The 13,002-nt window shown below is 37.7% G+C and overlaps 1 protein-coding gene across 3 annotated transcripts in view; it reads right to left on the bottom strand.

Annotated features, from left to right (window-relative positions):
• The window catches only part of dcc (DCC netrin 1 receptor), a 209,266-nt gene that overhangs the window by 46,437 nt on the left and 149,827 nt on the right, over nt 1-13,002 (bottom strand). For 2 of the 3 annotated variants that reach the window (XM_061293404.1, XM_061293405.1), the window contains exons 17-21: nt 9,547-9,719; nt 6,632-6,770; nt 2,061-2,168; nt 1,063-1,257; nt 924-956 (exon numbers count right to left, since the gene is read on the bottom strand). In XM_061293404.1, coding sequence (XP_061149388.1) covers nt 924-956; nt 1,063-1,257; nt 2,061-2,168; nt 6,632-6,770; nt 9,547-9,719 — 648 coding nt within the window. Of the gene's footprint in view, nt 1-923; nt 957-1,062; nt 1,258-2,060; nt 2,169-6,631; nt 6,771-9,546; nt 9,786-13,002 lie in introns of all 3 variants that reach the window. The other variant, XM_061293406.1, reaches the window with a different exon arrangement.

Here is a 13,002-nt window from a genome sequence, read left to right as displayed (position 1 = left end):
GAGATGGAACGCCTTTCTTTAAAAAGGGGTTGATTGATGGTGAGGAGGAAAGTGAAGCAAAGAAAAGAAAACCTGAATTGAGTGAAAGTGAAGAGGGTGAAGATGAAAGTTAAAAAGGTGGGTGTGAAAATAGGATCCTTACACTCAAACATATACAAAGATTAATCTAAATGTTTTCATTAGTTACGCTGGGACTCTGAGAATTTCTTTCTAACTTGAAACCAAGCCGTAATAAACTTGTAGTTAGTGATCATAATTGACTGCGACTGGTAGAGGTTGCGAGCATGGAAAAATGTGTTCTACGCTGTGCTATAAAATGTCCTATATTGTAATAGACTACGTCTCGCCTAAAGTATAGTTCTCAATTTCATAAAACCCTTAACGTGAAGAATCAAATGTTTCATTTCTTTTACCAAATGGTAATTGTACATTTTGTAACATAACGTCACACATATTACATTGTCTCTTATGATTTTAAAGTTACTCCAGTGGGAATCTTTTAGTTTAGTAAAACCAAAGAAGCTCCTTCATTAGCAGCATAACCAAACCCAATTTGCTTTCAGTTTACTGGGACTGATAAAGGGAACCCGAGAGCAGAGCGTCTACTAAGATTGAGCTAATTTCAGCTCTTTTCCATTGTCTCCCATATGTGGGCATTATTAATGTCGAAAACCTCTCCATCTACTCCCTTTTAATCCTCCTTGTTTGAAGAAAACAAAAACATTACCCTGGGCAGGTTGTTTCTTCAACTTCCTGTGTACTCTATTGGTTACTTTCATTTTCTCAAAGGATTAGTCTTCTCAGTCTATCTTCTTTTGTATTTTATTACAGTTTTCTTTTGTATTTTATTACAGCTTTCTTTAATATTTCCCAAGTCATAATCTTTTTGTTCTTTCGTGCAGACATTTGTTAAACCTCCCTACCTTGATCATTTGCCATCTTGTCTGGATGCTCCACTGAAAGAAAACAAAGAGTGTTTTAACAAAACAACCAAATAAAAATGCAGGAGCACGTTAATAGATAAATGTTCGGGCTTGCACATATTCCACATATTTTTATTACCTTTGGCTGTCCTAAAGTGGAGCGGTTCGGACAATGGACCAACTCCTTTGGCGTTCTTAGCTTGGATCCGGAAGTAGTACACTGTGTCAAGGTTTAGATCAACGACCTGATGAGTCAGTCGATCGCCACTGATTGTTTCCATTACCCAGTCATCAATTGGCATGTTTTTGTCGAGGGTATAGTACAGGATATAACCTGAATTGGGTGAATAAAAATGATCATGTGTTTATCATACAGAGAATACAGCATGTTGTTCACACACTAGTGCTATGGCTCGCGAGCCAGATATGGCTCTTTTGGTGACGTTAAAAACTTTATTAAAAATAATACATTAGTACGCTCAAAAAATCGTTAGTCTTAATTAAAATACGTGCATTTAATTGTATTTAACCTATTGTTTTTTTTTTTAAATGGTATGGCTCTCATGTGAAATTATTTTTAAAAAAATGGGCATTCATGGCTCTCTGTCTGCCAAAAAGGTTCCCGACCCCTGCTCTAGTGTGTATATGTGACGTGAACAATAAATCATATATAAATTCAAAATTATATTCAAATATTTTTTTCAGTGAGACATGGCATTATTTAAATTAAGAATTTAAATTCTATTTAGACTATTTGAGACATACACCAAAAGAAAGATTCATAATGGGTATAACAAAAAAAAAATGTATACCTGTGATGTGCAAATAATATTAGTAATGATTTCTGTGATTTTTGCGGTACAGTTCTGCAATTTCTGGAGATTTCATTTTATGGGATACTGCAGCAGAGCTTGTTAAAACAGACAAGATTGTCCAGAGAAAATGTGTGCGCGTGTGTGTGCATATATAAACACACTAGACAGAAGGAGCCAATTGAACACTTGTACTCACTAATAGTGTTGATTTTATGAGGAGTACTGCATGTCATATCTTAACATTCAGTGGACTAATCAAACATCATAATAACCCCTCCTAGTAGACATAGTAATTATTTGTAATGTTATCTTGAACACTCACCTGTGATCCGCCCATTTGCCTCCATCGGTGGTTGCCAGCTGATTAAAATGGCTCGGGGCCTCCCCTCCCGACTGATCACTGTCAAGTCTTTGGGAGCAGAGCTCGGAGCTGCCAACAAAGCATGAACAAATCATGAACTCAAGCAAGATAAAGCACGTTTCACTCTCATAAATTGCATGCTTCAGTTGAAATTTGATTTGAATAATCTTACTCAAATTGCAGGACTACTGTACAATTTAGGGGCATTCACATACAGGATCATACAGATGACTTTTTAAAAGGAAATGAAAAAGTAATTATGTCAAGCAGTTGCTGGTTTATAAGACAGAAGAACAATGGCCAATTCTCATGTAGTAAAAAAAAAAAGAGAAGAATTTTAAGACAAGTCTTGAAATTGGACAAAGAGAAAAAACTAATTACTGGAGGGACTGGCAAAAGAAAAACCTTGAACCACTCTGAGACTCTGCTCAGTCCTTGGTACCTCTAGTAGTGTCTGGTTCGCAGACCTGAGGCAGTGAGCAGGTGTGTAGGGGTGGAGGAGCTCAGAGAGCTAAGATGGGGTGAGACCATTTGAAAGTATTTTAAAATGAAGTCTTAAATGAAATACAGGGAGTCAATGAAGGGAAGCCAGAACTGGAGTTATGTGCTCCCTACGAGTTAAGAAGAGAGCAGCAGCATTTGGGACTCCCCACTGGCTGACTCCAAAATAAAGTGCATGACAGTAATCTAGCTGAGATATAATAAAGGAATGGATTACTGTTTCTAAGTGCTGTTGCGAAAGGAGAGATTTAGGGTAGCTAGTCATGCCTAAGATGAAAGAAGTTGGCTTTAAAAATAGCACTTATCTGCTGGTTCAAATTAAAGTCATACAGTGGTGAAAAAAATCACAACGAAGTACATGAAGTTTTTGTCATACTTTTTTTCTTATTGTGCCGTTTTGGTATGAATGCCTCAGCCACCTGAGGACAGTAAATGGGCAATTTGAAGAGGTCAATCGGCCTTCCATGAATCTTTTTGGGATGTGGGAGGAAACCGGCATACCTGGAGGAAACCCACGCAGGCATAGAGAGAACATGCAAACTCAACACAGGAAGGCCGTAGCCGGAACTCACAACCTCTGCACTGTGAGGCGGACGTGCTGACCAGTCACCCGATGTGCCACCCTTCTATCAACTAAAAAGTGCCAATTAAAAAAAAAATCCAATGCCCTGAATGAGTCATCTGAAATACTTGCACTGTAATCTATAACGTTAATCAACATTTAATACAGTACTCTTTCAACTGTTTCTTCCTTTGGGCCAAATCACACCAGATTATACAGACAAACTACTAAAAGAAGACTGCCCAAGTATTATAAAATGGAGCTGCTTTATCATAGTACAACACGTCAGAATTCATCAAAAATGAATCGTGTGAATGGTCAAAACATGCTCATTAAGCTTTCACATATGCCAGCCAGCAGAATCACAAAGATGGCACCACACTGAAATGAGGTCAATTACCCGATCACACTGCCCTGAACTCTAAGTCACATTAGCATGTCAGTAGTCATACAGAATGAGAGTGGCAGACTAAGGCATTTTCTAATGGTGGCATATACTGTCATCATATTCATTATTTATAAATATAAATGGGGGAGGGGGGGGGGGTTATTCTGAGCTTGGTCTTATTAACACAGTTTGCACATTTTTGGAAAAAATATGTCGCGTTTTGTCTTATACAGTCCATAAAGTTAACAATATATATACGTAATAATATCAACAGGGGAAGCAACAACAAGCGCCTTCTAGTGGCTCTATTATCTTTAGGTTTTAATCTTGTGTGAGGGACAGTGAGTAAAAGGCCATCAGCAGACTGCAGTGACCCAACAGGACAATAAAATGTCACCAGATCCACCACCTACGGAGGAGCCTGTCCTGTGAAAAATTGAACTAAATCCAAAATTTAATATGAAGCTAGTGCAAGGACAGGAGTGATTAGGATCTAGACCAGGGGTGTCAAACTCATTTTTTTCGCGGGCCGCATTGTAGTCATAGATTCTTTCGGAGGGCCATTATGACTGTCAATCAGAATAAATGTATGAGCACCTCATATTATATACAGTAAAAGCTACAAAACAAACTGACAAATGACTCGTTTTCAAATCAGACAAGTAAAAACTGGTCAAATATAAAAAAAAAAAAATTAAAAGTGAAGACAATTTGCAATTCTAGTAATGACACGAATTTGTGGGCCACATAAAATGATGTGACGGGCCGTATCTGGACCCCGGGCCTTGAGTTTGACACCTGTGATCTAATCATTCCGACATATCTAATGAAGTTTTGACGATCAAGTTTGGTTACTGCAATATTCAAGATGTGAGGACACAAATGCTTGAGAGATATGTAGTTCAGAAAGAGATACCATTCAAGACACAATATATCATTTAGATATAGTTTTAAGGTGAAAAAAGCAGTAATAGGTTTGAGGTTTTATTGAACCACTTTAGTAATAGAATAGGACCATGAGGTCTCACAGCTAAAGAAAGTGTTTGTTTAGGCACTAAGATGTCGGAGGCAGAAAATTATATGTACCGTAATTTTCGGACTATAAGTCGCACCGGAGTGTAAGTCGCACCAGCCATAAAATGCCCAAAAAAGTGAAAAAAAACCATGGGTGGCCCCCCCACCCAAACTATGAAAAGAAACGCGACTTATAGTCCGAAAATTACGGTACTATCATCTTGTCTGTCTGGCACACCATTTAGTGGGAGCCCTCATGCTGCTGCCTTTCATGCAGATAGTTCAGTTTCGATTCCCGGTCAGTACAGGTATGAAGCCACACCCTGTCCCAACCCTGGGCAAAAAAAGAGTGACTTGCGTCAATAAAGACATCATGGGAGTGATTCCTGTTATGATGAGCTGAAATTCATTTTCTCTTTTATTTTATATGTGGCGAAGGTAGCAGAGAACATCGGTGACAGATTAATAGGATCTCAATTTTATAGCATCGTCAATGAAATGTGACATTCAGGCCTTTTTAGAAAATGAAATATAAGCTAGGTCTACTGCAATGTCTCTGCAATGTCAACAACATCGTAACATGAGCAAGTTATCGCAGGAATCCTTTTTTCTTTAATTATTGGAGATTTTTTAAAACCATGGCATACTATAATAAGTTTTATCACACAGTAAAAACAATTATGGACACATGAAATGAGATCCAAAAAAACGCAGTATTTCCCATTTTGTTGTAAAGATGAGACGACGATGAGACGCGTGTGCTTTGTGAGCGTATATGCAAAGCCGGTGGGCCACTGCAGGGAGTGAGTGCGCTGCGTCCATCTGTTCCTTCTGAATGTCAATGTATTCCAGCACACCTCAAGGGAACTGGTAGGGTAATGACGTTCACGCTTAATTGGGTGACAAATCCAACAAACATGATTGTAAACACCCTGAAAGGGATTCCTTGACATTTTGATTCCAGTCCGTTCTGTTTCATTGTTATAGACAGTTGTCGAGTTGTTGCTGCAGGGTGGTATTAGTAACACCAAACTCATGGTTTTTGTTAATCCTATAGAACTAATCGCCTTTCAGGGAGGCAAAAAGGGTGGGGGGGCAAGTTAAACATTTGAATGATGGTTGGAGCACTGCACCATGTAACAATTTTCAGACAAAATCTTTCAGCTGGTTTACTCAATTTTCAACCATGAAATGTGGTTATATTCAAAATATATAAATATACTGTATATATTCCACACATTAAACTCAACATTTTGAGAATTAAAAGGATCAAAAATGTTTTAATGGCCCATTGTATATTTAACTGTTTTGAGACAGAATGGTGCACAGCAGTGATGGGAAAATGAAGCTTTGAATTTGTTTCATGAACCAGTTCTTGTATTTTTTGATACCACTCGATGGCATACTCTGTTCAACATTAGGCTGAAAGCACACTGACTTACCATTTCTTAAACCCGTTTATTTAAACCAACAATGCCACCCTAGAGGAGTAAAAATATACAACTGGTTCATAAAGCAAATTTCGTCATTTTATCTGAACAATATAACCTAATTTGTACTTAAAACTAATGAATTTGCCTTATGAACCAGTATTTTTGACTCATCTAGATGGCACTCCTTGGTCAATGTTGGGTGGAAAGTCCTCTGAATTGCCATTTCTTAAACCCCTTTATTTCTTTGTATGCCAACAAAAACAGACGAGTAAAAAATGACAGTCAATTTGAAGATTCATTTTCTAATCATGAGTTAAAACCCGAATGAAATACATCATCAATTTTTAAGAAAGTTGTGGAAACGGCCAAACTGTTCTTTGAGGAAAACTGTTTTCGCGTATGTATAGTCAAAATCAATGTTCCTCTCCATACACACAATAACATCATTTAAAATCTTGCTCTCGCCGTTGAGTGAACACATTGAACTGTAACGCACTGTGCCAACCTGGTTCACTGTATGTCAAGTCATAGCCTTCTTATGGATTAAAACAATCTAACATATAAATAAAAAAACATATATTTACTGTGTGTGTGTGTGTTGATGTGAGTGCCTGCATGCATTTGCGTGACGTACCTGCTTCATAGGTGGTGGCATGTGCTGTCATACTCCAAGTACTGGATTTCCGACCTTTCGTCACCATTACAGCAAACTCGTACATAGTGTTTGGTTTGAGGCTCGTGACTGTATGGCTGAGGGCGGTGGTGTCTGCAGACTGTACATCAAAAGCAACATTATTTTTCAATTGCGTTAACACATCGGAAGGAAGGAAGACCCCACCCAAATTGTCTTATGGTCTGCATTGTTCAAATATTTGTGATTGGTTAAAAATCACAACCACTCACTGTCTTTTGATTTATTACAGATGAGATAATTTAAGAGTGTGCAGACGTCAACTAAATAATTAAATCTGACAATGCTATGGATGACCAATTGGCCATACAAATTTGTTGTATAAAGTGCAGAATTTCCAAAGGCAAATTGTTACCAAAACTGAAAGCAAATCACAGACAGTGTACAAAGAACAAATTAAGATTTTGTGCATTATCTGATTTAAAAAAAATATTTTCAATCCATTCAGACAGATTTACTTGATATTTACCATTCACAGTTCCAACATTCTGTCTTTTTTTTGTTTTGTTTCATATTCAAAATAGCTTTTTGGTTGTTTTCCTACATTTGAGAAGTAAATGTTTTTTGTCAAGTCAGTACTGACAGTGCTTGAATACCATACTGTGGAAGCAAATATTCCAATAAAATGAAGCGTGCTCTTACTATGTATATTCCATTTTTTATGTTGCATATTACGATTCATAAAACTTACACACTCAGTAGCAGCGCCACTACTACTTGCTCATTAGAGCTGCTTGCACATTTATTAATGAGCAAGAAACCGAGGATACAAACACTTTAGTTTGTGTAGGGAGCTCACAAGGTGGTATAAGTCTAAAAAATATTTTCCACCCATTGCTAATCAATTATAGAATATTCACATACTATAAGAAAAGCATTTGGACAACTACCGTTTTTTTCCATGTATAATGCACCCCCATGTATAATACGCACCCTAAAAATGGCATGTTGATGCTGGAAAAAAGCCTGTACCCATGTATAATACGCACCCAAATTTTGACTCCTACTTAAGTCCGTAAACGTAAAATTATTTCAGAAAAAATATCATCTTTGGGAACAACCGGATGTTATTCTGCTGGTCAGTATCACTGCGCATGCGCTAGTAAACTTGATAGCGAAGAAATGTTTCGGATTTGTGTAGGGTACTTTGTGACAGCAAACGAGCAGGTGATCGAGCAAGCGTCTGATACGAGAGCATTGTGTTCGTATGGAGCGTGTTTGAAGTGAACAGCAGAGAAGAAAGCGCATCTGTAATGCCGGCCTCCGTATGATATCCGAATAAAAAAATAAAATAAAATAAAAAAAAATAATTGTCCCCATGTATAATGCGCACCCCAGATTTTAGGACAATAAATTACCGTATTTTTCCAGACTATAAGGCGCACCGGACTATAAGGCACACCTTCAATGAATGGCTCATTTTAAAACTTTGTCCTTATATAAGGCGCACCATTAATGCCTCATGTCAGATTTTAAATCCAAATCAAATCATTCTCCATTTTATCTTTTTTATTTCAACTTCAGACATAACAAATTACTTTATAATCACAAAATAATGATCCATAGTCTTTTGATTCATGATTCATAGTCTTCAGCGGGCCACTTATGATTGATTTCATGACACAATGCTTCGGGCAAGTTTCAATTTAGGAATTTGGTCCATATTAGGGGTGTAAATCGCGGGTTTTGTCACGATACGATATAATATCGATATAAAGAACTACGATACGATATTTGCCGATATCTTAAAGCCTGCTGCGATTCATTCACGATATATCGCGATATAGTGCTCTACGATCGATTTTTTTTTTTTTAATAAAAAATATAGAACAATATCCTGATTTATAACAATTCATACGCAAAATCAACAAGGTACTGCAAACTCTTTATTTAGGAAATTACAAGAGTATTGTAGTATACAAATTCCTTACTTTAACACTGAACTTTGATGTCGTGTTTTTTCTTTAAATGTGCGGCGAGATTTGTGCTCCCTGAATATTTGATCACCGCATGGCAGGATTTACAAACTGCACGTGTCTTGTCCGTTGAGCCATCTTTTCTTTGGAATCCAAAGTGCTTCCAAACGAATGACTTGAAGCCTAAAGGGGAGCAAATTTCCTCGTCTTTTTGGACACTAGCCATAGCAGCAGCCCAGGAGCCGCGTACTAGTTGTCCCCTCCCCTTTCACGTGCGTGATCTGCTCACAACACAACAACGCCGGGCGCACTGCTCCCGAAAAGAGGAAGCAAGCAACAATGAACTGGATTTCAAAATAAAGTCGCGTCTAATGTCCGAGGTCAAACACGGCGATATAAATCGATGTTTACCTTTAGCATCGATGCCAATAAATCGCAGAGCATTATATCGATTAATCGATGTGTATCGATGTATCGTTACACCCCTAGTCCATATATAGAAGGAGTGGAGCTCTTTACAAGCCCTAGGCTTCGTCTCCCTCCTTGCACAGTTATTGATATAATAATATGTGCTAAACAATAAACTAAACTAAACTAAACTAAACTATATAAGGCGCACTGTCGGCTTTTGAGAACATTTTAGGTTTTTAGGTGCGCCTTATAGTCCGGAAAGTACGGTAGTTAAATTTTGCGCATTATACATGGAAAAAAACGGTAAGTTTTCTTTGTGCCCACAGAAGCCAGCAGAAAGCAGAAACAATGCCAATTTGACTCCACAATGTATCAGTCCCCTGGAAGGAAGTGTGAAATTTGGGAGAGGGTTTTTTGCTATGCCAAGTTTAGTGCCATTACAAGTCTCTTTTGATCACTGTAACTCAAGTCTGTCAGAATATTTCACTGGAAGTAATGGAGACTTTCTGTGCTTCAACGGTCTGTGTTTACCTTATACTTGCCGCTGGTGGAGTAGCTGGTCTTCCATTTGACAGAGTAGTAGCGGACCTCAGATGATTTTTGATTCTTGGTCATGGAATTGTCGGCCCATGAAACACGGACTGAATCCGAGGAAAGAGCCACAGCTTGGACCCCAACAGGGGGTATCATGGGCGTGCTGGTGTCTGGCATGGGGGTGGGGTATTTATCAAAGAGATGGAAAAGGTCATCCTCAGATGGGTCAATGGGGTCTGATGTGGGGTTGATCATATGACCAGGTGGTTCGTAGTACATTTATATTTTTTTTAATCAAGCACATGTGATATAAAAAGAAATATGTGATTATTTGAAAGCGACATGCAGTTGGTAGGGATGTTAGTTAAAGATGTCGGAAAAAGAAAAGGATGCAAAATGTGGGTGAGTGAGGGAGAGTACAGGGAGAGAAAACAATTATGGAGAGGTAAGACAATAATAGTAAGACAATTAGAGACAATAGTTGCCTCTATTAGCAAGAAATGAAGACATACTGAAGACACTGATCAACAATTTAGTGAGTATAACGTTGAAAAGAAGATTGAGTCAGATTCTGTAGTGCTGTTTCCCTCATGTTTTTTTCCGTTATTAAAATGATCTAAATAAAAATCAATATGCTTTTGTGGTAGCAGGACAAGATTAACAGAAGTCTTTAATTAGACTTTGCTTTTCTTTGACAAACTTTGAAATGTAATTTTATGAAGAGAATGTTTAAAGCTCAACATTTCTTCACAAAGTGATAATATCTTAGTAATGAAGAGTTTTGTAGCTATTGGAAAATTTCTGGGTCAAGAACCATCTGTGCCAATGACACCCATCTGTTTGGAACTGTGTCTTCAGTAGGTCAAAGAGCATGCGTCCTTCATGTGCATTCAGAAAAAAATTCTACAGCCTCCACCTTTTTTAATTAATAGGGCGAGAAAATACAGGAGCATGATCGATTGATGCCAATCAGGAACATCTTACTTTCTCAGAGGTTTTATGAGTTTTATTCTTTTTTTCCCCCCATGTTTGAAGCTCAAATATTCAGAAGCTGACATGTTTCTGACATGCCCCACCTGAACATTTTACAGGAGTTATAAAAGTGACTTCTCAAACCAGTAGTAAGCGTGATCACTGAGGAGCACTTGAAGGAAGCAGAACATAAAACAGACGCTATGACAGATGTCATCATAGAGCTGGAATGAGCACAGCACAGTGGAGAATAAAATATCAAATGGTCTGCTTATTCCAGCTCTGCTAGCTCTGACCTACGGACAGTCAAACCTAGTGAAATCAGAAACAGTTAGAGACCGAGAAAATAACAATAAAAAATAACATTGGTTCAGGTTCACAGAATTTAAATGGACCTCAGGGTCATAAAAGTCTCCATATTCAAAGCTGAGAACAACAGAAACGTTTTAAGGGGTACACCCCCACATATTCGTTCAGGGTTCCAAACCATAACATGGCAAATTCAATTGGAGGAGCAGGCAGTGTATATTATTAGCACTGAATCCTTCCTTTTTTTAACTGAAAATGTACTAATGCACTTTCTTATTAGGAAGTAAGCGGAAGTGACAAAGAACATGTGGAACGACAGTTGCTGTGACAACTCACCATGCACCAACCACCATCAAATCGATAATTGAAATTAAATGCCCAATCAAACGAGTGAACAAATTAGGACTCCTATCTGACACACACAGACACACACACACACACACACAGACACACATATGTAACTGATTACGTGATGTGATTTACCGTATTTTCCGGACAATAAGTCGCATTTTTTTTTATAGTTTGGCTGGGGTTGTAACTTATACTCTGGAGTGACTTATGTGTAAAATTATTAACACATTATTATATAATTTCACCTGCTATTTTCACACTAAACCGCAAGAGGGTGCTCTCGGCCTGTGTTGATAATTTCTGAAACTGACGTAAGCGACGAAGAAGAGGAAGCACCACATCATCTACCTCCGGAGTTTGCAGAGTTGTTTAAAAGTGATGATGAAGATTTCATTGGATTTAATGATTTGAAGTGACACGGATGGTTTGGTAAACTTGTTAGCATGCTATTTATGCTATAGTTATCTGAACAACTCCTAATATGTTATGTTATATATAACATACATTTCAACCATCTCGGTGATCACTGAGGAGCACTTGAAGGAAGCAGAACATAAAACATAAAACGTAACTGAGAAACAACATTCTCAGTTTGTTGTTTATGTGTCATGTAACGTTAGCATACCGTACAATTACTCAGCCTGTTGTTGCCTCTATTCTATTTTTGTTTTAAATTGCCTTTCAAGATGACACGTCTGTGCTTGGTGTTGGATTTTGTCAAATAAATTTCTCTCCAAAATGCGACTTATACTCACTCCAGTGTGACTTATTTCCTTCTTTATTATGCGACTTGTACTCCAGAACAATTTATAGTCCGGAAAATACCGTATTCCAGTCTGGTCTTTATATGTGCTAATAGATTTAATTCGAACGGCCGTTATTTGATCAATGTAAACAGTACGTGATGTACCAAGATAAAGGTCGGTCGTCAAATCATCACAGTAGTGGAGATTGGTTTTATACTTTATATGAAAGCAACAGCTTCGGAAAAAATGTGAAGAAGTTCTCCTATCGTAGACCAGTTCTGGTTAGAGGCAGGCGTTCTCTAGTGCGTACACAAGAATGTAACTGCAAATTTACGACAAGACAGATTATGCACAGCCTAGCCGTTCCGTCTGAAGCCTATACATGATGCCTGGATGGAATGATAAAAGTAATAGACCACCCCAGTGAATTGATTAATTTATTTTCTTCAAGTTTTATATTTGATTGCTTAAATTTGAACCCAATCACCATGCCAGCTCCTTTGCCCAGTCCAAAACAAAAAGCAAACATGAGTTAAGGACAATGGTGGTGTGGTGGGTAGCTTCTAATTGTCTTTTTTTGAGAGTATATCATAATCATACCATCCATCTGTATGCCCCATATGGAATTGTGAGACTGAAAAAGTTTAGTTTAAGGCAGATTTATGAATGGAGAACTACAACTACATAAAACAAAGTTTTGTGTTTCATGCCGCCCTGCTTCTTAGTTCAAAGACAAGGAAGACAAAAATGAAAATATAGACTGCTGGTTGTAGAAGTTAAGGGAAGAACATGAAAAGCAGTAGGTGTCACCATAAATTGTCACTTAAAGATATGACTAAATGTTAGTCGACTTTACTGTACATGTGTACGATTCATGTCAAGTTAAAATGTTAGAGAAAGAAATTGCCCAAAAATACTAGGAGGCTTTATAAAGGAACATTAGAAAAAGTACATGAGCCAGTTTTCAAGAACAAAGTATGTTTAAGTGATTGCACTGTACATTTGGCTGTTCTAATGTCTTGTAAATTGCTGTGATTTAGGAGAATTTCTACTCTTGTCAATGCTACTAATAGCA

This window comes from Syngnathus typhle, linkage group LG12, assembly GCF_033458585.1.
Source record: "Syngnathus typhle isolate RoL2023-S1 ecotype Sweden linkage group LG12, RoL_Styp_1.0, whole genome shotgun sequence".
NCBI lineage: Eukaryota > Metazoa > Chordata > Actinopteri > Syngnathiformes > Syngnathidae > Syngnathus > Syngnathus typhle.
The sequence above is the reverse complement of the archived record's forward strand: the minus strand, read 5'-3'. Positions and strand labels throughout refer to the sequence as shown.